We start from the raw sequence: 25,577 nt of genomic DNA on the forward strand, positions 1-25,577 counted from the left end.
TTCTTCTTGAAATATTTTGTCAAGTAAAGTGGATTAGCAGTCAGCCATCAAACAACAATCGGCATATTTGTCTACATGTGATTATTTGTTCCTGAAAAGCTTAAAGAAGTGGGCGCGTAATAGCAGGACCTTAACGCCCACACGAAAAACTGATTCACAGGCACCATTAAGATACAGACGAGACTGGAATAAATTACTTTAGAGACAGGAAGAAGAAATTCAGGAAGTCAGTATTTCAAATATGGAGTCTGTTTGTGGTTGTCTTGTGTTACATGGCATTTTCCTTTAACTGACTGGTTGTTTACATATAAAGTTATTTTAAAATACAGAGTTGTAATTTTGCATTCATTTTCATTTGATGCTAATTCATCAGTTTATGCATTTAAAAAGGTAAACATCTCGAATTTTGGCACTGTATGTTACATGCATGATTGAAATAACACATCTGGTAAAACAGGACATTTAATGAAAACGTTCTATGCGTCCAGATCATCAACAAAGAATCATAAAACTAAATGCTTATCAAGCTTTAATTGTTATAATAAAACCTAAAGCCTTCCAGAGAGTTAGTTGCCTTTGGTTTTATATTCGGGATTAATTTTAAAAGCATTTCGCCCGGATTGTGCACACGTTCATGTTTATTCTCAAACTAAACAATCCAAAATAAACAAGCTGTTGGCAATTTTTCTTGAATTTGAACCTTGTGACCACAAACATGTTTGAATCGCTGATAAAGTTTCGGATAAGGGCTGATCTCATTACCCTTATAATAGAAATAAAACATTATTACTCACCGTCAGTAAAAAAAAAAAAAAAAACGGCGAAGGGATATTATAATTATCGTAATGAGAAAAATACGCGAGGCAGTTTTGATAAATAAAGGGTGGTAGCGCCTTCTAGAGTCAGGTTTGGTTACTGAGCAGCATATACATTTATTTATCTTTTTTTTTATAACGGGCATCTGATGACCCCCAATAAATAAATGTCGATGGATAAAAGGTTTTAAAAAGTAAAACTACATTTCATATTTTTGCAACAAGCCCTTTTTTTCACCTGACATTTTGATTGTTTTAAACTGCATTAGTTTGAAATAAAAACGGACAGCATGGGGTTGGGGTTAGGGTTAACCCTTAACCCGAATTTCTCCTCAAGAAAGAGTGATGTTTAGACTGGAATTATTGGGTGTTAGAGAAGCTTATATTGACATTTTATGCAAATAGTGTGAAGATAAAAATAAAAACAAAGAGGCATCCGTCCAAGGGTAAATTGTCGCCACCCTGTGGACCATATCGAAATAACCACAAGTGACGTCAAATCGTAAACAAAAGTAACCGTGCGTTTAATATTGAAATATAAAGCAACAAATTACAGAACAATTCCTTTTACCTGAAAACTTCAAAAAATAGGGCGTAAATAATCTAAAAATACAATTTAAAAAATGTTTAAATCTACTCTCGTTTTGACGGCACCAAACACGTCAGAAAAACGTCTTTTTATTTATTTGACTGGGATGTTGTTTTAGATCTGAAAATCGGGGAAGTCTCTTGTTTATTATTCATTCACGTCAGCCACCCCCTCCTCCCTGTCTTCCCTTTCTCTCTCTCTTTCTCTCTTTCTCGCTCTTTCGCTATCTCTCTCGTTCTCCATGCAAAGGGCCGCCCGCCCGCCGTCCGTCCGTCCATCCGTCTTTCCAATCGCTTCTCCTTCCTTCCGCTCCAAACCCCCGAGCGGTCTCATCGCCACCATAAACCCGTTTTGGAACCAGGTGAGCAGCCATATTTCCGCCTCGTTTTCCGCCCGGACAATGAAGCGACGTGCTCGGGTTTAGAAAAGTGCTTCCACCGTAACTTGGTTCGATTCCCCCCCTTCTGTCGGGGCTTGAGCACCACATCTCTTCCGCAATGTATTCTTTTGGTGTTTTGCACTAGAAACGAGCGATATAGCTGAGCGACGATCGCCGAAAGGTCGTTGCACGTATTGTTTAGGATTTGCGTACGCTGTGCCAGAAAAAAAAACACGACGATGACGGGGGGCGAAGGGGTCGACGCGCCGAGCAGCGCCGCATGCTGGAGCAGTGGAGCCGGGCTACCAGGCCACATTAGCCCGGCTCTGCCCATCCCTGGCCCGCAACATACATAGGCCGCGTCCTGTAATAACTTTAAGCTAAATTGTTTTGTTTTTAGATGGATCTGTGGCTGTTTTATTGTATGTTTTCATTGAAAAGTATATTGTTCATAGGAGGCTTGACAGTGGGCCGGTTGGTCCCCTACTTTAATGCACTTGACATTGGACTTTTACATCTAGGTTTCTTGAAAGTGGGCCAGTTACAGCGTAGTAGGCATGGGTTAGCATATCGCTAATATTCATTCATATTCTGAACTACTTTATCATCACTAAGGTTGCGGGGGGTGCTGGAGCCTATCCCAGCTTACTTCAGGCCAGAGGTGGGGGACACCCTGAATTGTTGGCCAGCCAATCACAGGGCACATGGAGACAAACAACTATTCACGCTCACACTCATACCAAGGGGCAATTTAGAGTGTCCAATCAGCCAACCATGCATGTCTTTGGAATGTGGGAGGGAACTGGACTACCCAGAGAAAACCCACACAGGCCCAGAGAGAACATGCAAACTCCACACAGGTGGACCGACTTGGATTTGAACTCAGGACCCCAGAGCTGTGAGGCCGACGTGCTAACCCAGGGTTGGGCAAACTTTTGGGCCCTAGAGCCACATTGACTTTAGAAATTTGACTGATGGGCCGGGTCAGCACAAGATACGATACATATAAAAAAGTGCATCCGTTAACAGTGCATATGAAACATAAACAGAAAAAAAGGACTAAAGTATTAACATACTCATCACTCATCATTTGTGCTAACCACTCGGCCAGCTCTCGCTATTATTTGTATCGCAAAAGGATGGAGCTAAGAATTGCTACATTGTTTGGCAAGATAAAGTATTTGTATTCATTTTGTAAAAATGATCGTTGGCCATTGTAGCAACTCATCGTCATAAAATTCCCTCCTTTTAAGTAAAACGTCAATTTGTATGAAGTTAAGATGCTGTGGTCTGTTGGCTCATCTTAGACATGCGCTATTGTTGACTTTAAACAGAAAAGAGGAAAATGTAAAAAAAATATGGCTAATCACCGGAATTAGTCCATCCTGCTTTAGCCATTCAGAGCTTCACTTGCAACATAGTGAGTGCTGCTTGTTAAAAAATACACATTTTTTTCATCTTCCTGTCTGAGTCACAGATCGCAATGTAAAAATGTCACTGGTATCAGTACAGTGCAGATGTTCCTTAATGCTGCACATTTTGTAGCAGTTGCCAAAGTGACCCATTTTGGATGCCACTTTGACTTTCATCCTCTCTCTCAATGCCCAAAGGGGGTCTCGGCTCGTCAGTCAGAGCTCCCATCAATGGCCCCAGCGGTCAGGAAGCTTGTGATTCATTGCTCTCATCAAGCCTTTCCATAGTTTGCCAAGCAGCCTGATTCTTTAGACTTATTTTAACATGGCAGCCTACAAACAAATACAAGTGGCTGCAGCTCTGCTTTTTTGGGTCTCAATGCTATGATACATTTAAGACTGATGATATTAAAACACTTTATAGCTGCTGGCTAAGTATTAATTACCTGGCTGCTGGATTAAAAGTGATGAATGGCCTTGTTACGGGAAGCACTTAAGAAGCCTGGTTCCCACACTGCAAATTTCTGGGAAGAACACAATTTAACTTTATGATTAAAAATATTGTTGTTGTTTTTTTTTGGGACGGATGTGGAAAAGTTTTGAAGTCATGGCTTGTAGTAGGCTTATGACATTAATGTTTGTAAATTTAAGTTGTTGTTGTTTTTTTAGCTTGTTTTGTTTTTGATAAGCCATCCGTTTTATTATGTTTACATCGCATCGAGAACGTCAGTCAAGATCTGAAAAGTACTATCGTGAATTGAACAGGTTGGTGGAAACATTGGCATTACTCTCATCAAAAGTAGCCTTTAGTTTCTTAAATTGTTGACCAGATTGCTTTGTTTATAGCAAGGGTGTCCGACTCGGGTTGGTTCGCGGGCCACGTTAACATCAACTCGATTTAATGTGAGCCGGACCATTTTAGGTATAATATTTAGATTTTTTAAATTTTATAAATGGATTAAATGAACTGGATTAAAAGCCCTGAATATTCAGTTTTTTTATAGATCTAAAACAAAGTTTATCTCAGCTTTTAAAAAAAATATTTTTAGATTTTTAGATGATTTTTGAACTAAAAACACAAAAAATGATTAAAAAATTACAATTATTGATTTAAAGGGGGGAAAATCAGGACATTTAATATACATATACCCTAATTTGATCCTAAAACAGAAAGTCGGCATTCATGATTTACTTTTCCGGGCCACACAAAATGATGCGGCGGGCCAAATTGGCCCCCGGGCTGCCACTTTGACACATGTGGTTTATACTGTTAGAAAAATGACGAGAACCCCAAGGTATAATCACTGTGTAGTGATGGGGGATTGTGACTTGAATCAACAATGTTTCATTGTCAATATAAAATCTGTATATGAGGTTGCTAGCAGTCAGCTACCTCAAAGCTAGCTCTTCTCAATTTGATCAAGTCCTTTTGATTAACAGTAAAAACATCAGAATGTTATTTTGATATTGGCAACATATAGTGAAGCTACTTGAGTGAATCAATGAATATTTTAGTACATTTTATTAACCTGTTCTTTATCAGCAGCTGGAAATGCAGTCATGCTAACAGATTGAGAATAGTGAACGATGGTGTCAGCACATTGCAGTGCTCCACTATGCTGCAGGCAGGGTTAAAAAAAAAAAAAGGAAAAATAATCTGGAAGCAGACGCCTAATGTGTTAGGTCTGTGTTTATACCATGCTGAGTGTTCTCTACTATTTAATGAGGACTAAGGTAGTCCTTATCGTGAAATACAGGCGACAGCGTGCAACTTTTGCCTCAAGTTAATTGCCTCACAATCCATTGACCAAAAAAAAAAAGCATGAAAATTCACAAAATAATCCTACTTATCTCACTTTGAAACATCAATTTAAAATGATGATTCAGAAGAAAAAAAGTCTAAAAAAAAGCTATCAAAGCTTTGGATAATAGACTAACAACTGATTCTGTACAACAATTTTTATAAGTTTCAAAGTGGCTCTCCTCTTTTTTGGAAAATTTAAATTGAATCTAATATAGAAGTCTTGTTTAAAAATGGGGAGTTCATTCAAAGTCTGTGTTTTTCTCTCATTTGTTATTCATCAGCGTTGCAATGCCTTGTTGACTTTTTAACATCTAAACATCATTAGCCGAGCATTACTAGCCTCCATTCGCCCTTCTGACTTGGCCCACTTTGTGCCCTTTTCGATGTAATTTTAGCTCCGTGTGTGTGTGTGTGTGTGTGTGTGTGTGTGTGTGTGTGTGTGTGTGTGAACATGCATTGTCTAACAGTTTGTCACACCACTCTACTCGCTTCTATTCCTCTATTATGTCACACTCTTTTTTTGTTGTTGTTGTCCGTTGAGGCATCCGTGGTAACACAAGCTTGTATTGTAGCCACTTTATTTGTTTTGGTTGACACCTGCTTCAAGTGAAGGACCACAACATCTTTTTTTTTGTCGAGTGAAGTGCAAGTTTAAGTTTTGATCCATGTCCAGGTAAAATTCTTTGACGTCTTCAACATTTTATAAGGGGAAAATAATCTTCGATATGATATTATGCTTTGGTATTTAATGTTTGGCAATTCAATAAGAATTATTACCACTTCTGGGACTGGAGTGGAACTTTATGATAACAGTACAGGCAATTCATTAGAAATGGAGTGATTTGGGGTGTTTGGGGTTGTTTTGTTGTTAATGAAGTTTTGAAATGGATCACTTATGAAATGCTTTCATTGTGAGATTTTTATTGGATTATTTTGGTTTAGACCTAACTGCTTCAGAAATGTTTTGGTGGCAAAATGGCAGCAAGAGTGTCAGACTCGGGTTGGTTCGCAGCCCGCTTTAACGTCAACTCGATTTCATGTGGGCCGGACCATTTTAGATAATCTATTTTATTTTTTATTTTTATAAATGGATTAAAAGAACTGGATTAAAGATCCTGAATATTCAGGTTTTTTTTTACATATTTTTAGATTTTACAAAATGATTTTTGAACTAAAAACAAAGACAATATGGATTAAAAAATAGCAATTATCGATTTAAAAAGGGGAAATCAGGAAATTTAATATACATCTATACTCTTCATTCTAATTTGATCCTAAAACAGAAAGTCGGCACTCATGATTTACTTTCTCTGGCCCCACAAAATGATGCGGCGGGCCAGATTTGGCCACCGGGCCGCTACTTTGACACCTGTGTTTTACCTCATAACATGGGTGCCATATCTACTTCCTCCATCGTGTGTTGTTACATTGTGCAGTTGTGTTACAGTGAGAATTCTATTCATAAGGCAACTAATGTCAAAATGGTGTTTGTTCTACAGCAAATGCAGACTGTGCAGTGTACTGCTGTCTAGACAAACAATGTATACACTAACATTAGTCATCTGTTTGATAAGGGACATTAGCCCTATCTTGGGTCACCAGGCACTTTTGGTTGTACTTGTAATATACTAAGACTTTTTCCCAACTAGGGTCCTTATCACTAGTCCTTACCTGTAGTGTCAAAGACATTTTTTTGGCTTCTTGGATCTCAATAGATTGTAGCTAACGTTGCATCCAGCAAAGATCTTGTAACTCATGAAAATGAGTAGCGCCCCAATCTGTTGATGACAGGTAACAGACACACGGTTAATTATGAGGTGCACCAAAGAAAAAGCACCCAAACCAAGCGTCTTCCTTTCACACCCTTTTTCTCCCTTCACAGCAGCCATGTTTTTTTTTGTCAAGCTTTGCTTTGTGCTCTCTTTCGCGCACTCTATCTCTCCCTTCCTCCCTTCCTCCCTCCCTGGCTCGCTCTACCATTTCCCCTCTTCTTCTTTCTGTTTTCCCCTCCCCCTCTTTTCGGCTCCCTTGTCTCTCGTTCCTCCCCTCCTCTCGCTCCATTTCCATCATGTGTCACCCTTTTTTCCCACAATGCACTCCTTCCCAAATCTCCCGCCCTCCTTCCTTTTTTGTGCCGTTTTTCTTCCTCTCCGTCCTCCCCACCCCCTCTGCCGCTCTCTTTATCGCCTCCCCCCCTTCAATCCCTCTTTCATTCCGTCCAATCATCTGTTTTATCCCTCTTTTTCCCCCTGCTTCCTCTATTGTGCCCTTATTGTATCTGCAGCACTACATATTTCCTCCATGTCCTCTCTTTCCCGTCTTTCTAAGGTTATCGCACCCGCCATCACCACACGTGACATACGATAGCAACTTTGAAAAACCAAAAATTAAAAATATTGTACTGAAAATGTGTTAATTTATTTTTGCGCGACTTGGTGAAAATCTGCAGATGCGCTCAACAAGTGGCAAGAGCACAAGACATCGGAACAATACTAAAATCTGACATCATGCATAAAAACTTTACATGCATGAATAGGTTGATTTGTCAAGAAATTATGCCGTGTGAGAGCAATGACTACTCATTAATTATTGCTTTCCATTTATCATTATAATCATCACTTCCCAGTTGTTACTTCACAAGGTTCTAGCTAACACTTTGCCGCCCCCCCTTGCTTGTTTAGAAGCAAAAGACAATTGTTGCGCCGTTAAAAAAAACTTTTGTTTAACAGATAAAAGTTGAGTTTACACACTCAGAGAAGGCAAAGATTTTCAATAGTCGTCTATTAGGATCCAATAGCTGTTTCTGGCCACCATAAAAAGTTTCAACTCTTTATGTTGCACGGTTTGGACAAACGTAGCGAGAGAATCTTAACATACACAAACTCACCCACCCATAAATCACGCTTTATAAGGATTAGACATTTTTTTTTAATCGCTAATTAAGGGGAATTGCACTCATTAACAAGGGGAGCAATTGGTTAGAGGTTGACAGGTATGATAAATTGACAATACAGTGATCACATATTGTCTATAATGGCAGTTTCAGAAGCATTTATGTCACATTTATGGAATGCAAATTTTAACTTGGTTAATGTATTGTTAGGTCTTTTACATTTTTAATTTTTTACATCACTCCATAGATGCTTACTGTGTCAAAATATCAGCTGGCTTGTTTCACATGCTATTTGCTTTGGTTCATCTTTCATTTCTGACAGAATAATTACTCTCCTGACCTACAGTTGGCGCTATTTTGCGATTTTAACATCCTATTCTTCCCAGTTTGCCTTATTTCATTGATGATGGATGCTCATGTATAAGGAGTGACAACATGAGTCTTCCTTTTTTTGTCCTCCCACATCCTCCCATCCCCCATTGTCTCTCTCTCTCTCTCTCTTCCCTCCCTCTTTCTCCCCTTCATTCGCTCCTCCATGTCAGTCACCTGACACTATCTCCTACTCTTGCATCCGTCTGCATCTTCCTCATACTTTTCCACGCAAATGCATGATGGATTGCCCATAATAGAGAAGACGCACTCCCTCAAGGCACCTGTCTTACTTTTTATCTGTTTTTTTTTTTTTTAAACACGTCGGAATCGTTCGTTTCGCCGGGCGAGAGGAGGCAGGTCAAAACAAGCCCGGCCTCCCGTCCATCCCGGCGTATAAATAGTGAGTCTCATCCCATTTCGGCACTTACGCTCTCGGGAATGCGATCCTTAAAGCACCTGAAGCTTCACAGTCGGAAGATAGTGGTGAGTTTTTACGCTGGGTTCATTGATGGATGCTCACTTGTAAAGTTCCTTTCAAAAAATTTGCTCAAACAAGGCTTTCATTCAGTCTGATTGTCGTTTTTTTTTCTATGTTTCTCCCTTACTTTTCTGGCTACCCATTTCATTTTGTTTGAAGGTTTATGTCAGGTTTATGCTTGCATGTTATTTCTTGTTTGTTGATTAGTGTAGGTCAATAATCCAATTTTACTCAACACACATGTAGATTGGAAGCTTACCTTGGTTGTAGTAGTAGTGTTTTTTATCTCATATTTTCTCAAGTTTTAGTAAAACAAGAAAGGGTGTATGCGTCGCTTTGTGACGTGAGTGCGCTCCAATTTGTTCTCACCTTTGCCAAGTGGAGATGCTGTGATAGGATTACAGCCAATTTGAAGAAAATATTCTTCCTCTTTATGTCCTTGGGAGAAACAAAAATAGAGATGTTCAATATTAGTTGTACTTAGATTTCAGCTGTACAGATGCTTATATTCATTATTATAAATACTAGGAATCTTTGTTTTAAGAGAAAGTTAGGGTTATGTGTCCAGCCAGGGTTTTGCACAGAAAAGATCAAGCAAGTCGAAAAAAAAAGGCTAATAGGTAAAGCTCTGTGGGGAGACTCTTCAGGTGTCTTTTAAACTTGTGCAAACCTTTTCAATTCGACTACTCCACGATGTTTAGAGAATGCCAATTTGGTTTTTTTCTACCTCTTTCAGCAACAGATGAGTGGGCTGAATGCAATTAATTTATCACCCTAATTGATATAAAGCAAAATCATCACAGTGAGAGGAGAATGGGGAATTGTTACCCTGCACAGGAGGTGCTTGACGATTAGGAGAGGCCATAAAACTCACAAGAAGGTTTCCTAGTTGTGCTGTTGTTAAATAAACAACTCAAAAAAAGTCCTTCCCCCTTTGATTTTTAATCTTTTTATTAAATTGCTGTTCTTTTGGCTAGACCTAGAACACCTAACTTCCATTTTTATGGCCATATTATGAAAAAAAGAAAGGTGAAAAGGTAAAGATACTCATAGCCAACAAACACAAACAAGGACTATATTTTAGTTAAGTAATGACTAAGGTGCTGGGAACTTAAATGGCGGATGAGGTCATAAAGTCCTCAGGTCACAGGTCAAGCACATCGTAATCAGACTTTATTTTGACATCGCACGACTATAGTGAATGAATGTTTGTGTTTGTTTTTGTGTCCAGGAGGAGGCGAGCCGGCGCCTGGGTAGATGTGATCCCAAGGTAATGGCCAGGCTGGTGGACACAGGCACGCAAACAGATCCAGTAGTCGTGCTGTCCTTGGCCCAGGCCGCCGTGCTAGGTCTCATCTCCCAGAATGAAGTCTTCGGAGCAACCATCGCACCCAACGGCTTCTACACCGGCGAGCTCAAGGAGTCACCCGCGCCGCAAGTAGACGGAGTGGACTACGAGTACGCGGACCAGCTTATCGGCGCCAACGGAGATTACCTGGGGGACAATCTCCCGGAGGACGGACAAATGCAACCCAGCTGTAGTCAGAGGAGATGGCAGCAGGGGCCACCTCAGCACACCGATGTTAAAATGGTGCTCCCTGACCGCCACACGCTTCAAGGCGGCGAAGTGACCGTCCCTCACATTAAAGGGGAAGTTGTGAACTCGGTCCTGACCTCGTGCGTCCACATGCTTAACAGCATGGTTCCCAGAGGGGGGTTGGTTCAAGTGGATCCGGCCACCTTGAGAGGAACCAACAAGAACTGTTCAGAGTGTGAACGGGAGGCTTCCAACCACCAACAAAATGCCGCCACCCACGTCCACCCTCCGCCTCCCACCCCTCAGGTGGCCCATAGAGGATTGCAGGGCCAGCGCCCTCTGGGGACCCACGGTCGAGGTGTTCGCGAAGGGGAGGAGGAGGTAGATCACCAGGGCAATAACATGATGAAACCCAACCAGCAAGACGAAGCCATCAGCAGTTATTTCCAGACCAGTGAAGTTGGCAGCTATGGTTCGGGAGAAATGACCATGGCGGCTGAGTACGAAGACGGCAGCCAGAGCATGATGTGGGCGGATGGAAGTAGCGGGGGTGGGGGTGGTGTCGCTGCCGGTGGGGGAGGAGCCGGAACCGGAGCTGGGCAGCACCAGCAACCTCAGCCTCCGCAACCCCCTCGGCGACACGGTGGCCGCAGAGTGGACCGCCTTGACATCAACATCCAGATCGACGAGTCGTACTGCGTGGACGTAGGCGACGGCCTGAAGCGCTGGAAGTGCCGCATGTGCGACAAGTCCTACACGTCCAAGTACAACCTAGTCACGCACATCCTAGGCCACAATGGCATCAAACCGCACGCCTGCCCCCACTGCGGCAAGCTCTTCAAGCAGCCCAGCCACCTCCAGACACACCTGCTGACCCACCAGGGCACGCGGCCACACAAGTGCACCGTGTGCAAAAAAGGCTTCACGCAGACCAGCCACCTGAAGCGCCACATGCTGCAGCACACCGACGTCAAGCCGTACAGCTGCCGCTTCTGCCGCCGCGGCTTCGCTTACCCCAGCGAGCTACGGGCACACGAGGTCAAGCACGAGCGAGGCCGCTGTCACGTGTGCTCGCAGTGCGGTCTTGAGTTCCCCACCTACGCCCACCTCAAACGCCACCAGACCAGCCACCAAGGACCTCACACTTTCCAGTGCACCGAGTGCAACAAGTCCTTCGCCTACCGCAGTCAGCTCCAGAACCACTTGCTCAAGCACCAGAGTCCGAGACCCTACACCTGCTCCCAGTGTGGCTTGGAGTTTGTGCAGCTGCACCACCTACGTCAGCACTCGCTCACCCATAAGGTACCCAGCCTCCCCATCTTTGTGTAGAAGTCCAGTCTTCTTGCCAAATCCTTGAAAAGTTTTGAAAGGCATTGAATTCAGATTCTTAGCACTTTATTATTTGAACCTATTTTTTGTGGGCTTTCCAGGGCATGAAAGGCCACAAGTGCGAAGTGTGCTCACGTGAATTTACGCTGTCGGCCAACCTCAAGAGACACATGCTGATCCACAACAGCGTCCGGCCCTTCCAGTGTCACGTCTGCTTCAAGAGCTTCATACAGAAGCAGACCCTCAAAACGCATATGATCGTCCACCTGCCTGTCAAACCCTTCAAATGCAAGGCTAGTAGTATCTACACAGCAGGGGGATAGATGTTAAAAACATTCTCTGGTAACATTATTATTATTATTATTTGTAGGTGTGTGGCAAGTCTTTTAACAGAATGTACAACCTACTGGGCCACATGCATCTGCACGCTGGCAGTAAACCATTCAAGTGTCCCTACTGCACCAGCAAATTCAATCTGAAGGGCAATCTAAGTCGGCATATGAAGGTCAAACATGGCATGGATGTGTCTCCTGAAGGACAAGGTGGGTCACACTTTTATGGTTAAAAAAAAAGTTGATTTTTACTTTAAATGAATTGGACATTTAATGTTGTTCAATAGAATCAATGAGTTAAATACCATGATAGAAACGAAAAACTTCATTGTTATTTTTTGTGGGAATCCAATTAATTAGGGGCTTTGTAATTAATTAGTATGGATTGAAAATATTTTAATGGAATAGCAACATGAATAAAACAAGTGCAGGTGACCACATTGTGGGAAATACTCTTATCTACGGAACGGGTGTCAAAGTTGCGGCCCGCGGGCCAAATATGGCCCACCGCATCATTTTGTGTGGCCCGAGAAAGTAAATGAGTGCCAACTTTGTGTTATGAAATTCAAATAAAGATTGTAGATTATTTCCTGTTTCCTCATATGAAATCAATAATTGCAAACAATTTGTACAAATGGGAATCTCCAAAAATGATCTATCGATTAGCACGATCGAGAAAGCTGTCAATTTTTTGATCAATTGATCGATTTTGGCAGCCTAGTTGTTAGACAAATGCCTTTATCCACTTCTCAAATTGAACATTTTCCTTTCTCTTCAACCAAAAAATTCTGCTGGGAAATGAGAGTAATCATGATCACTTGCAAAACATGAAAATGTATCAAAATAGAACCAATTCCAAATTTCAGGATACACAACAACTGCAATATTGTCATATCACAGTGTTTTTTTCCCTTCTTGTTACATAGAAGTATTACCCGAAATGGAGAACCAGCCAGACTACGAAAACCAGACCTTCAGCTTCACGTCAGCCGACAACATGGACAATAACGGCTCGCAAAACCTCACCAAGCTGACCAATGCTAGCATGGATGACATGGAGGAGTACTACAACTTTGGGAAGGACACCAATACCTACACGACACCCTAAAGTGGACACAAGGGTGTGTCGTGGGATTAATAATGACTGAGCTGCTCGATTTTAGGACGCCATTGACTCAAACATTAGCTGTTGTTTGCGTGAATTTGTTAAAAAAATAAATAAAAAATGGAGAAAAAAAAGAAAAGATTTCACATCCATCACTAACATTTCTATGTGATTCATTTCATGCACAAGCAACCCTTATTGTTTGGACTGAAAACTGCTACGTACTCGCGTTATATTCTATATATAAACACCATGTTTAATACATAGTCACCACTTATCCTTAGGTTTTAACCCACTTAACAGTTTTTATGTGCACTTCATCCCCATCTACAATTTCAAGGAATTACCTAAGTGTAATTAGAAGGATCCCATTGGACACGTTTGTCACAAATATTCTCATTTTCTCCAAACTGAGCAAACATAATACAAAGCTTTTACTAAAGGCCATTTTTTTCTGTGGCCTGATAGAAAAGAGATTGTATAATAGAACCGGGAATTTGATTTCTTCAATGTACACTTTGCTTTGGCTTGGAGCTATTGTTGATAGTCTGTATTTAGCAAGCTTTTTACTTTCTACTCAATTCAAGCTAATACAATTTTGATTGAAAAACTCTCAAAGTGTAGCTTGTGTACAAAAAAAATGTTGGATAAAAAAAAAAAACGTGGCCTGAGAAAGGTCCATCTTATGTTGACAAATTTGTTGTGGGGAGGATGGCTCCCCCTGTCCTGCCATGCAGGTCAGTCAGCTTTCATATGCACACTAAACCGCAACAAATATCAACTAGTTCAGTGTTTTCTCAACCTACTGTTGAGTCAATGTCACATTTTCAGGAAAAAAATGGAGGTACTAAGGTGGGCTGTTTAAATGGACCCAAAGCTGCCATCAAACAATGAATTGTTGACTCACAAAATGTTGCCTGCATAAATCAATTAAAGATGATAGCGAATTAATCCCTTTTTTGGGACCAAATTGGATTTTAATAATTTTCTAAAGCCCTGATAATAATCTCTCGTGGTACCTAGGTTGGGAATCAATCACTGAACTAGTTGATGACAAACTAAAATGACATGAAAAATGAGTGTGAGTTATTTAATTAAAAAAATCTAGTTTAAATGACTCTGCTTTATTGTTTGGAAAATGTTGTCCACATGAATAAAGCTTATAATATATTATATACAGCTTATTGAAAGTCCATGGTGAGTGGTGGAAAACAAGATCAGAACTGCACATGGGAATAATGTCGACATCTGCTGGTTTAAAATAGGTAAACGCTTCATTGTCTCGTCTAGAAAATATCAGACTTATTCGGCATTTTGACTTAATGGATTTATAAAATAAATCCCTGAAGCATTTATAGATATATATTTTTATGGGAAGATGAGGCATCTTGACGATTTGATATTACATAATTGCTCAATTTGTACGAATACCATTCCCCCCACCTCCCTTCGCACCCTTGGATATTGTAAAAAAAAAAAATTTACCCGTATATTTGGCGGAAGGGCTCTGGAACTTTCTGGAGAACTTTCACTGAAATTCTTTGAAGTGGTTAGGGTAAGAAGCAGCACATCCAAGAAGTTAGTTTTCAATTGAAAAGGGTAGTTTGCCCTCTCCTAGTGGTGAAATGCTGAAATGGAGGAGGAAGAGAGAAGAGGAGTGAAAAATTAGTGCAAGAGTATGATGCGATAAAGGAAAGTAAACAAAGGGCGGACCACTGGAGTTACTGGCCTTTCAACTTTCCGGGTAAAGATAAGCTGACAAATACAAGCAATCATATGATGTTTCTGTGCAATGAAGGCTTCTTGAAAAGATGGTGGGGCTCAGATTAGAACCAGATGAGGTGACTTGGGCATCTGGTTAAAATGCAAGAACAAGTCACAGCAATACAGAGCTATTTAATCACATATTTATTCATTTGAACTCTCCTACATGACTAAGAGGAAAACATGTATTATTTAACATTTAACAACAACATTTAACAGTCACTTGTGTAATTTCAATTTGGATGGAGGCGGTTAGGAGAACATGACAGGCTTATCGTCATAAATAAGGCACCGACATTCAGTACACATCATTCTTTTTTTTTGTATAGAAAATGGAAAAAGCAAGATAGAGATGTATAAAGTTGTAACAACCTTTCCCTTATAAATTAAGACAATCAAAGAACACTGAAAGAATGATTTTCTTCAGCTTTTGCTTGATTTTGGAACAATAATGACCACTGAAATTTGTGAGTGCTCTCTCTTTCTGGCAAGGCTTCTAAGACATGAAGAAAACAAAATTGTCCACTTCTGTTTTTTTTTTTTTTTTTTTTAAGTCATCGCTGTCACGGAGCCTTTCTTATCGTTAAAAAAGCTCTTAAGCAACATGACTTGCCCCACACCGATGACAAACAGCAAGATGGTTTCACCAATGGACCATAGATTGACTCGATCTTGGAGGTGCTCCGCCCTGAGCCGGTCATGTGCTTCTCTGAGTCTATACCACGTCTGCGACTCGGTAACCACCTTCAGGATCTCGTGAATGGACACACACGTCGATTCCAGCTGTGAGGAAAAACATACATCCAAAATATTTGTACTGAGATAGCGAGCTCATGCATGACTGAAAAAATTCCTGACGACAGTCTAATTTTTGTCCTTTATTGGATAACTTTATATTATTATGTGTGTGTTTAGGTCAGATACGGGCAAACTACGGCCCGCGGGCCACATACGGCCCGTTAGGCTTTTTAATCCGGCCCGCCGACGTTTTCCAAATAATTTTTTTTTTATTGCCAAGATGGCGCCGTTGCGCGGAAGACAGTGGCAGTAGCTGTCCACTCTTATTTGTTTTTTTGTGTTTTACAGCCCCTCTATCTTTTTAAATTACATATTAATATTTCTTAATACATTCCTTTTTACTTGACTTTGTACTTTATACTTTTTACTTTAATGATGAGTAATGAGTATGTTAATACTTGAGTCCTTTTTTTCTGTTTATGTTTCATATGTACTGTTAACGGATGCACTTTTTTATATGTATCGTATCTTGTGCTGACCCGGCCCATCTGTCAAATTTTCAAAGTCAAAGTGGCCCCAGGTAAACAGTCTTACCTGTGTTAGTGCTGTGGCTCTTGACAGGCCAGGTATAAGAGGCTCTTCGTCCCCGTGCCGGAAATTCAAATAGATAGATTTGTGCGAAAAGGTGGAGAATTCGTTACTGAAGCAAATCCTGTATGTCCCACTCATGTCGGTGGTGAAGGAGACATGGTCGTACTGCTTCTTGTTCTCGTTGTACAGCATGTTACTAAGAGGGTCTATCACAAAACAGTCCACATCGTAGTTTCCTCCTGTTATTACCTTTTCAAAGAAAGAAAACAAGACATTTTTTGTGGTTAATACATGCCAAGCACATTGACAATGGCTATACTGTAACTAATTGAATGTTTGGACTGAGTTTGTTTATCAAAAATGTTATTACAATGAAAAAACAACAGATATTATACATTTTTTAAATAAATTTTTACCTTAGTAATATGAAGTCGACACATTTATTTTAGTGATTCACACTAAAAGATGTAAGTAACCTTGACACCTGTGGTTTCGGCTAATGGCACAAAAATACAAATGTTTACTCTATTAATGTCCTTGCGTGTCAATATCACAGCAATACGTTATGTCACCATTTGTTTGTTATTTTTATTTCGGGCCTACTTTAATTAAATAAATATTTGAATTGTGACTACTACTATTTTAGCATATATTAGAAATAGGACTAATAGCTAGCATGGCTTTGGACTAAGTTATTACCCACAGCACAAGAAACTATATTCACTTACCAGTTATTTGATGTTGCTAATACGTTGTCATACATGCTTTACTGGTTTTTGGTTTTGTTTAATGGAAAAGTCCCAATTTACATCCAAATTCGTGACGTCATGACACCGTAAACAGAGGACTGCCGTGTTGATCACGACAGCTGTCAACATACCCATCCTACATAAATATGTAAAAACAAGTAGATAATTGTTTCCCCCTTTTACATGTAAAATGGGACACTGATAGCCTTAATAAAATATAGAAAAACTGGTAACTAATACGCAATATGACCGTTTTATGAGTGTACATTTAAGGACTTACTTGGTAGTCGATCTCAAACTTGACATCCTTCTCCAACTCCTCGTAGAAACATAATTTCTCATTATCGGGGAGCTCAAACGTGAACTCTGTGGCGAACACCACGAAAAAGTGCATAAGCAGGTAAAACAATGATAGTGGCAACAGCATTGTCATGTGAATACAATAAATTACAAGCTATGGACGAATTTGCTGAGTTCAATGAACACTTGCGGCCGGTTAAATGTGACGTGGCAAAGCAGCGAATTTCTTCCGGTATGCGATTCATTTTTTTTAATCTTTTATTTTTTTAAATAAATATTTATTAATCCCCTTTGGACGTTTTTACACGGGGTGAAATTGTTTTAAAATCATTTCTAAATGTACGCTACTACAGGAAATGGTAGGCGAAGACTAACAAAATAAAAGCACGAGTCAAGTAACGCAGGGTATATTTTTCCCTTTAATTGATCCTTTTTATTTTCATTAGATGGATATTAATGTACATAAATAAAATAAAATGCCCATACAATTAAAAGTAAAATTACTTAATTTCTGTTTGTATTGTTAAAATCAAAGGCACTAATAGGAACGTCACTTCCACACTGCTACGCGTTCATAAAGTATCACGTGACTCACGTCAAGTGTCTAACCTCAGGCAGTCCAGCTGCGCTCTTGTCATTGGGTAGTTGCCTAATGAGCGAGTGGGCCAAGATTGGGTGTCCGGTGCTGTTTCGTTTTATTACTTTATAATATTTTAAAAATAAAAATCTCGAAATGCATATCTACGTCGAGACAGCGAAGGGGTTTCTTGAGAGACACGCTGTTGGCATCACTGTTGCAGTAGTTGCAGGTAAAACTATTTTAGGATCTGTTTCTTCATTTTGATGCATTGTATACGTTTCCTTGGTGACCGCCAACAGAACCAAAATAGACAAAACTCGACATCATGAAGACCAGAACCATATATTTCAAACTATACAACATGCATGGCTTATACTTCACAGCTCATCATAGCTGTTCTGTAAACACATTTATGGACAGCGCATAAAAACATAACAATATGTCTGCACTTTTATTTTTTATCTTTAGGACTTAATAAGCACTGGAACCATGACAACAGTTATTGGGTTTGAGCCAAAGTGGTAAGCTGAAAGGGTTTTTAAAATGGATGACATTACTGCTCAATGGACATGATGTTCTTTCTCTAGCGACATCATTGACACATCATTGCTTTAATTTCCTTTATCAAGAGCAACCTTTATGGCTCCTATATACCCCCCCCCCCCTAATTTAACAAACCAGCCCCCTCATTTAATATACCACCCTTCATTTAATATACCACCCCCCATTTAACCATTGGCATCACCAAATTCTTGACCCTTTACACTCCTGATGTCAGTGATCCACCTAAAAATGCACATGTCCTCAAATAAATTTTAAATGGGAAAAAAGGGTATTCAAAGCATAAACGTCAGTTTCGGTCAGTAAAATAAACCACTTGGGTGTCCCCCAAAAAATGAGGTTGCCCACTAAAATGACCATGTTTATAGCGCTAAATGTCCGATCTTGCTAAATAAACTGATCGGTAGGTCAGCCCTTCCACTCAAACTGGATTGGACGTCCATTGATGTTAATGGATGTATTTAACAATCTCGTGTTTTTGTTGTTTTCTCTTTTCCAGGCGCTAGCTTGCTGGCCTTGCGTCGATGGATGGCGGGTGGAGTGTGTCGCAGCAAGGTCAGGCTAGACGGGAAAACAGTGTTGATCACGGGCGCCAACACCGGCATTGGAAAAGAGACGGCCCTGGATATGGCACGACGAGGCAAGCGCTTATCTGCGTATGTTCTTCTGGAATTTATTTATCATAACGTAATTCATCCTTCTCACAGGGGCCAGAGTCATCCTGGCCTGCAGGGACTTGAAAAAAGCCCACAAAGCGGCTGTACAAATTCGCAAGCAGAGCCGTAATGACAACGTGGTGGTGAAAAAATTGGATTTGGCCTGCCTGCAATCAGTCAGGGATTTGGCTAGAGATATTATAAATCATGAGAGGCACTTGGACATCCTAATTAACAATGCAGGTAATTTAAAGAACCTGGAATTTTGGTGTCAAAATCATAGGATAGTTGGCCCATGTATTATTGTCTTCATTTCTAAGGTATCATGATGTGCCCCAAATGGAAGACGGACGAAGGTTACGAAATGCAGTTTGGCGTCAACCATCTTGGACACTTTCTGCTGACTAATCTTCTCATTGAGCTGCTGAAAAAGTCAGCACCCAGTCGGATTGTCATTGTCTCCAGTTTGGCGCACGAGAAGGGTAAGATATGATTTAAACTTGTTTTATAACATTGGAATAGAGATTGTTTCAGCAATATGGCCGCCTTCTAGTTTCTTTGTTGGAAATGGGCTTCAAGATTGACCTCTTTCAGGTCGCATTCACTTCAACGACATCAATCTCGAGGAAGACTACAAACCTGATGTGAGCTACCGCCAAAGCAAGCTGGCCAACGTACTCTTCTGCAGGGAACTTGCTGTAAGACTCAAAGGTACACGATTGTTCATCTATCTCCATTCTTGTTTATCTGGCTTTGAACAAAGATGGCTTCTCGTCCCACCAGGTACTGGCGTGAACACATACTGCCTCCACCCCGGCGTGGCCCGTACCGAGCTAGCCCGCCACCTCTTCCCTACATCTTTATGGAAGAATCCACTTCTTCTGCCATTCCTGTTGATGATTAAAAGTCCACGAGAAGGAGCTCAGACCTCCATCTTCTGTGCCGTGGATGAGAGTCTGAACAATTCCAGTGGACTTTACTACAGGTTAGTAATGGCTAATTTTCGTAGTACTGTTTCCTGAGTGGAAGTGCAATAGAAGCTAAACTAGCCAAGCTAACAATTCCGGTTTTGAACGGAATGTAGCGTGGCTGAAGTGTTTTAACATTGGAGTTTGCTAAACTAAAGGACGCTAGCGTTAGCATTTGCAGCACAAGTTTTGCAACTATTCAGTTCTTTTGTTGCTAAAAGTTAGGCAAATAGCGGGTGACATATTTTCCCCAAAAAGTTCAATCTAAAATCTAGCGTGACCTTTTGTGTTTTTGTTTGTTTTTGACGAGTGCGACTAACTTACGAGCAATGTTCCTCTAAGCTGCGCACATCCGCAATTGCGCACTACTCTCGTCTTCTATGCGCAGCAGCAATCATATGGCCCGCAGTAAATAAAATCCATACTTTTTTTTTAAACCCCTCTCCCCATGATGGCGCCGTCTATACGGCAGCCAGTGGCAGTAGCTCTGTCCACTCTTATGTTTTTCGTGTTTTCCAGCATGTTTTACAAAAATTAGAGGGAACATTGCTCATGAGTGACTTATGATCTAAATAATGAAATGTATAACATAGGAATGAATATTCTGTCCGTTTATTCGCAACAGTGACTGTGCAGTGAAGGATCCCGCCCCAGCGGCCATGGACGACAACACTGCCAAGGGATTGTGGGCCCTCAGCTCATCCATGGTGGGCTTGGTCTGAAGCAAGCCAATTGATATCCTTCCATTTGTGCCACACTTTGTTTATGTAGTTGACGTTCATCGAGACCATTTAACTTTGCCCTTATAAGCACTATGGTCTGCAAAATTATTAAGACCACACTGAAAGTAATTTTTTGCCTCATTTCGTGGCTGCCATTTTTAATCAAATGTTTATTTCACTTTAAATGACGGATTGCCTTATTATCACAAACTATAAATAGATCATATTTGTATTATTCAGATGGGATAAATGATATTCCCATGTTATTTTTTACCTATACATTTTACTTCAAAACCTATAGTTGCCTTTTGTCATAACCAATTATGAAGATAATGCTAGTCTTATTCTGAGGCATTTTAAAGCTCTAAAAAAATAAGGTATTTCTATCCAATTCTTCACTTGAGAGTACCTATATTTCTGCTCTTTAACGTTCTCAACCTGCAAAGCTGTGGTTCTTGTTTATACTGCCTGTAAGTACACCATTTTAACATGCTGTTCAAATTAAGATCAATACACTTGGGGAGGAAGGCAATATGCTATTAAGGAGAAGTAAAAACAAGAAGAATTGAACATTTCCAATGATAGAAGGTCCAATGTATTATGTTCACTTGAATTATGTGGAAGATGAAGACAACAATTAGACCTGTTTGTACAATGTACTTGAACACCACTGTGCTGCATTTTGTAAGCCATGTTTCCAAGTCAATGCTAAAACACGACTGGTCTGTGTTGTAAAGTTATTTATTCAAATAAACCTTGATCATTTTAATGTCTGGATCATTTTAGTGAGTAAACACTAGATGTAATTCCCAAGACTGACATCATCATTGACTATTTGGACTAAAAAGATTTTTTTTCATTAATTTAAATTTTTGAATCTTGATCTTTATTGCCAATATATTATGTACAATCTTGTAAAACATTAAACTATTGAAACTTTCAGAAATTATGTCACTGCATTATAAAATTTAGTAAAACTTTTTTTTTTCATTTTCACATTTTAATTAGATTTTTATCCCCAAAATTAAACTTTGAAAACTGATTTTTTTAAAGCAATGTCACTATGCATATTTTTTTGTAATCATTCAACTCTTTAATGCTTAACTTTTCGTTCAGCAGTTAAAACATTTTCCCACACCATGATTACAGATTAAGCCCATTAAAATGAAATTTAAAAAAATTGGACCCCCAACAAATAAATAGAGTGCAATAAAAAAACCATGTGCTAAAATACCCTTACTTTCTAACAATAAAAATAAGAATGCACCTTAAATAATACCCGTTCCAGTTCTCGTCCATCTCGTATGGTTTGAATTTACAGATTTCTAAACAAGCTTGCTCTTGCACGCCAGGCAAAGTATGAGATGCACGCTCGTTAATAAAAGCAAAGCTATGCAAAGACTGCTTTCCAGCGGTAAGGGGGAAAAAAAAACTAAACACGCAACCGGCGTTTTACGACTCACGTAAACGTGACTCACCTAATTCTTGCACTCCACTTTACCGCTTGCATCCCCCGCCCCAAGTCCTCACTTTAATTCGCATTAAGGGGTCACGGCGGTCATGTTTTATAATGTCAGCGTGCTCTATTCGGTACCAGAATGATGTCTCCAAGTTTAAAGACACATATTTTCACAAAAAAAATGGAAATAAAAGCATTGTCCGCACTGGAGTTGCTCACATTTTTTTGGGACAAATCACCAGGTGTGCCCTGAGGTGCCTGAAGCAAATTCTTTTGCTTCACTTAATATTCCCCCTGCAACTCATTTTAAAGCAAGAAATGCAGGCAATGTCAATAACAGCCCACAGTTGGGAAAAAAACAAAATTGCATATCAAGAACTAAACAGTCATGAATTAAAAAGGCCTTATTTCAAGAAACTGAGTTTTTTTTGGTTTTTTTTTCTTTTTTTTACAGCATTCGGTGCTTAACGTGCCATTTTAGGGCGACGATCATCAATTTAGAAAAAAAAAAACCTGTTCAGGACAGCGCATCCCAGACAATTTAACACGACAAAAACAACGAAATAGTGCAAAGTGGTTCTGATGATTCATTAGGACCTGGTGTTGTCTTTTTGGTGGTATTGTCATGCACATGCCCTTATCAGTTCTCCGTCCAACGGATACAGAATCAATAGCTGGGCTGGAAAAGTGATAAGGAGATGTGAGCGACTACAAAACAACAGGATCAACATAAAAAAAAAAAATTAAAAAAATTAAAAAAACTTGACAAAAAAATCCTCTCAACCAATGGCCCCAACTAGAAATCACCATCCCTGCTCTGAGTGGTCCGAGATCAGTCGTAGGAGTCCCATCCAGAAGTTCCTCCAAGCTCCAAACACTTCCTTTCCTCCCCCTCAAAAAAGTACTGTTCTTCATTTGACTGTCGACAAAACTTTTTGGAGACACACCCCACTCAGGAGTTTTATTCCGGCATAGCTCCACCTACCTCCTGTGGAAGGCCGTCTTCTCAACGCCATTGGTCTGTAGGATTACCCAACCTTGCCTTTCTCTCTCACAGGAAAAAAAAAAATCCACTTCCTCCAACCCGTCAGTCTGACGCATGCAAGTCAGCGGGATGAGAGAGAGGAAGGCTCAGCGGGTGTATTTTATCACAGGTGTGCGTGCTGACATGCAAATTCCAATATACTGGCGAATACCTGTCAGCTACTTGGGCAGAGTACGACCTGCCTCACTCTGGAGGTTGGCACCAGGTTTTTGCTTTATTCTCTAGGCAGGCTTGCACGCATTTGCAATATTATAGCCACGCTGTTGGGATTATTTCTCTACAGTCTGGATTTAAGAAAGGTGGGGCTCGGCGTCGCAGGAAAAGATGTCACGGGAAATGCTTGCTTGGTGCCTTAAAGGCACTTTTAAAGTGTAAACATATGCGGCAGGCCTCTTTATCATGTGCAGAAAGCACAATGGACTGGACTCATTTTTTGACCATATGTGTAGGTTTTAGGGATGTGCAGAAGGGACAATGGACTAGATGGCCTTTTTGATCATTGGTTTGGAACAATTGTTTAAATAATGTATTTTACGTAAATAAACGTATAGTGCGAATAAGCTTGGGTGATACAATGCAATAAATTGAGCTATTTTCCATAGCAAAACATTTTAATTTTTTTTTACCAATTGCTATCCTCTGAAAAAACGTGATTAGGCTCGATTTCCGACAATTCCTGATCCGATTTCAGATCGATGACATCCCTGGTGTGTTTGTTATCTTGATGGCAAGGGATCAAATGCAAGTACAAAAGTGTGATACATGATGCATAACCAAAAACATAAAGGAAAACTTCAAAGTCTAACCAAAACATTTGTTTTACTATCAAGTCTACTTTGCTAAAAAGGACATTTCAAATCTTCTGAACACAAGCCTTGTCGGTAATTAACCAATTTCATGGCGACACAATATCACTTCTTTGTGTCTAATGTATTGATTTTTAGTTTGAAAATGTACGGTATGGGGCAGCCCGGCAGGTGAGTGGTTACCGTGTCGGCCTCACAGTCGGGGACCAGGGTTCAAATCCAGGTCGGTCCACCTGTTTGGAGTTTGTATGTTCTCCCCAGGCCTGTGTGGGTTTTCACCAAGTACTCTGGTTTCCTCCCACATTCCAAAGACATGCATGGTAGGCTAATTGGACACTCTAAATTAGTGTCTAACGTATTAAATTTTAGTTTTAAAATGTGTAGTTTGTATACAGTTTATGGTCATGGTAAATTCTTCAGAAAATACATACACAACTGCAGCCACCTTATTTCCTTTCCAAGAAGTACTGCTAAAATGAAAAGCACCTTCATATGCATTCAAGTGTCTTAGTACACTGTCTGATCTGAAGTATTTCAAATGTGGGGGCTGCAGGATGGAGATCATACGTATGTTCCTGTCTACCAAGATCACAAACTTTAAAAGAGAATGTGCGTGAAGGCAAGGATTGTCCTGTCTGCTTCTCTGGTATGCAGTCCTGCTTTACTATGTGCATTATTTCCCCCCACCCTTTTTTTTTTGCTTGAAGTCCACCCCGCCAGAGGCAAATGTGGGAATGCAGGTTTACTGCATTCACGGGCCGACGCAGTTTTGGCGACTAGCCTGTGCATGCGTGAAGCTCCAACAGCACGTCGCTGGTGACTTAAGAAGGAAGAAGCGAGTGTGTGACACAAGGCATTGCTCTTGTAAGCTGTTTGTGTCTGGTAGACTTACAACAACGCCATTGGTAGAAACGCCTTCATACCGGATTGCACTTGGTGCATTATAGTGCCTCGGTCTGGCAACTGTCTGGCATGCAGGTTGTTTTGACATGAATTCGGATGCGATTTGAATGAGATTGACAGGGATTCGACGGTACGGTGGACCAAGGGTTAGCCCATCTGTCTCGCAGCTCCGAGATCACAGGTTCAAACCCCGGTTAGTGCAGGGTTTATCTTCCACCAGCCTGATTGGTTAAATTGGAACAAAAACTGGGTACCACAGCAATCCTTGAGTACTGAATTTCTGACAGCGAATTTCTTTCAGGTTTTTAATTCAGTTCAAACAAGCGTATAGTAAATATAATAGTAAATATAATAGTAAATAATGTTTCAAAAAAGTCAGCCATTAAATCATTTTGGACAAAAATTCAGTTGCAAAATTGCGTCCCCAACCAAAATTCATTTGCAAACCTTAGGTCAAGCGTGTCAAAAAATTGATTAAAATATTACAATTATTGATTTAAAAGGGGGAAAATCAGGACATGTAATATATACATCTAAACTCTTCATTTTAATGTGATCCTAAAACAGAACGTCGGCACTCATGATTTACTTTCCCGGGCCACACAAAATGATGCGGCGGGCCAGATTTGGCTCCCGGGCCGCCACTTTGATCCCTGTGCCTTAGGTGGTAAAAAAAAAAGAACAATCGGA

At 40.3% G+C, this 25,577-nt stretch overlaps 3 protein-coding genes and 1 long non-coding RNA gene across 5 annotated transcripts; 2 read left to right on the forward strand and 2 right to left on the reverse strand.

Moving 5' to 3' along the window:
• Positions 1 to 1,526: 1,526 nt before the first annotated feature.
• Positions 1,527 to 14,162, forward strand: LOC144194250 (uncharacterized). 2 transcript variants are annotated; one of them, XM_077713179.1, is made up of 5 exons: positions 1,527 to 1,765; positions 9,974 to 11,581; positions 11,710 to 11,901; positions 11,979 to 12,150; positions 12,867 to 14,162. In XM_077713179.1, exons 1-5 carry the CDS (start codon positions 1,646 to 1,648, stop codon positions 13,046 to 13,048), a joined length of 2,274 nt encoding a protein of 757 aa, XP_077569305.1. In that variant the 5' UTR covers positions 1,527 to 1,645; the 3' UTR covers positions 13,049 to 14,162. The 2 variants fall into 2 exon arrangements, with proteins under 2 accessions (XP_077569305.1, XP_077569306.1); XM_077713180.1 differs by lacking the exon at positions 1,527 to 1,765 and adding an exon at positions 5,510 to 5,672.
• LOC144194252 (uncharacterized) lies at positions 6,501 to 9,811 on the reverse strand. The gene is made up of 3 exons (XR_013325855.1): positions 9,571 to 9,811; positions 9,112 to 9,180; positions 6,501 to 6,777 (listed from the first exon to the last, which is right to left on the reverse strand). It is a non-coding gene; the product is annotated as an uncharacterized LOC144194252 (long non-coding RNA).
• A 776-nt stretch (positions 14,163 to 14,938) lies between the features above and the next one.
• On the reverse strand, positions 14,939 to 17,507 carry tmed3 (transmembrane p24 trafficking protein 3). The gene is made up of 3 exons (XM_077713181.1): positions 17,168 to 17,507; positions 16,142 to 16,387; positions 14,939 to 15,592 (listed from the first exon to the last, which is right to left on the reverse strand). Exons 1-3 carry the CDS (start codon positions 17,318 to 17,320, stop codon positions 15,359 to 15,361), a joined length of 633 nt encoding a protein of 210 aa, XP_077569307.1. The 5' UTR covers positions 17,321 to 17,507; the 3' UTR covers positions 14,939 to 15,358.
• A 272-nt stretch (positions 17,508 to 17,779) lies between these two features.
• Positions 17,780 to 21,443, forward strand: LOC144194517 (retinol dehydrogenase 12). The gene is made up of 7 exons (XM_077713635.1): positions 17,780 to 17,996; positions 18,828 to 18,968; positions 19,036 to 19,227; positions 19,305 to 19,466; positions 19,579 to 19,695; positions 19,768 to 19,969; positions 20,578 to 21,443. Exons 1-7 carry the CDS (start codon positions 17,921 to 17,923, stop codon positions 20,672 to 20,674), a joined length of 987 nt encoding a protein of 328 aa, XP_077569761.1. The 5' UTR covers positions 17,780 to 17,920; the 3' UTR covers positions 20,675 to 21,443.
• Positions 21,444 to 25,577: the final 4,134 nt, after the last annotated feature.

This window comes from Stigmatopora nigra, chromosome 3, assembly GCF_051989575.1.
Source record: "Stigmatopora nigra isolate UIUO_SnigA chromosome 3, RoL_Snig_1.1, whole genome shotgun sequence".
NCBI lineage: Eukaryota > Metazoa > Chordata > Actinopteri > Syngnathiformes > Syngnathidae > Stigmatopora > Stigmatopora nigra.

What these genes read in the sequence shown, in the direction of transcription:
- LOC144194250 (XM_077713179.1), top strand. Translation starts at nt 1,646, where the DNA reads ATGCAAAGGGCCGCCCGCCCGCCGTCCGTCCGTCCATCCGTCTTTCCA. An exon ending in TCAAACCCTTCAAATGCAAG is followed by an intron (nt 11,902 to 11,978) that starts GCTAGTAGTATC and finishes TATTATTTGTAG; the next exon opens with GTGTGTGGCAAGTCTTTTAA. An exon ending in TGTGTCTCCTGAAGGACAAG is followed by an intron (nt 12,151 to 12,866) that starts GTGGGTCACACT and finishes CTTGTTACATAG; the next exon opens with AAGTATTACCCGAAATGGAG.
- tmed3 (XM_077713181.1), bottom strand. Translation starts at nt 17,320, where the DNA reads ATGACAATGCTGTTGCCACTATCATTGTTTTACCTGCTTATGCACTTT. An exon ending in AGTTTGAGATCGACTACCAA is followed by an intron (nt 16,388 to 17,167) that starts GTAAGTCCTTAA and finishes TTCTTTGAAAAG; the next exon opens with GTAATAACAGGAGGAAACTA. An exon ending in GAGCCACAGCACTAACACAG is followed by an intron (nt 15,593 to 16,141) that starts GTAAGACTGTTT and finishes TTTTCCTCACAG; the next exon opens with CTGGAATCGACGTGTGTGTC.
- LOC144194517 (XM_077713635.1), top strand. Translation starts at nt 17,921, where the DNA reads ATGCATATCTACGTCGAGACAGCGAAGGGGTTTCTTGAGAGACACGCT. An exon ending in CCTGGATATGGCACGACGAG is followed by an intron (nt 18,969 to 19,035) that starts GCAAGCGCTTAT and finishes TCCTTCTCACAG; the next exon opens with GGGCCAGAGTCATCCTGGCC. An exon ending in TCCAGTGGACTTTACTACAG is followed by an intron (nt 19,970 to 20,577) that starts GTTAGTAATGGC and finishes TATTCGCAACAG; the next exon opens with TGACTGTGCAGTGAAGGATC.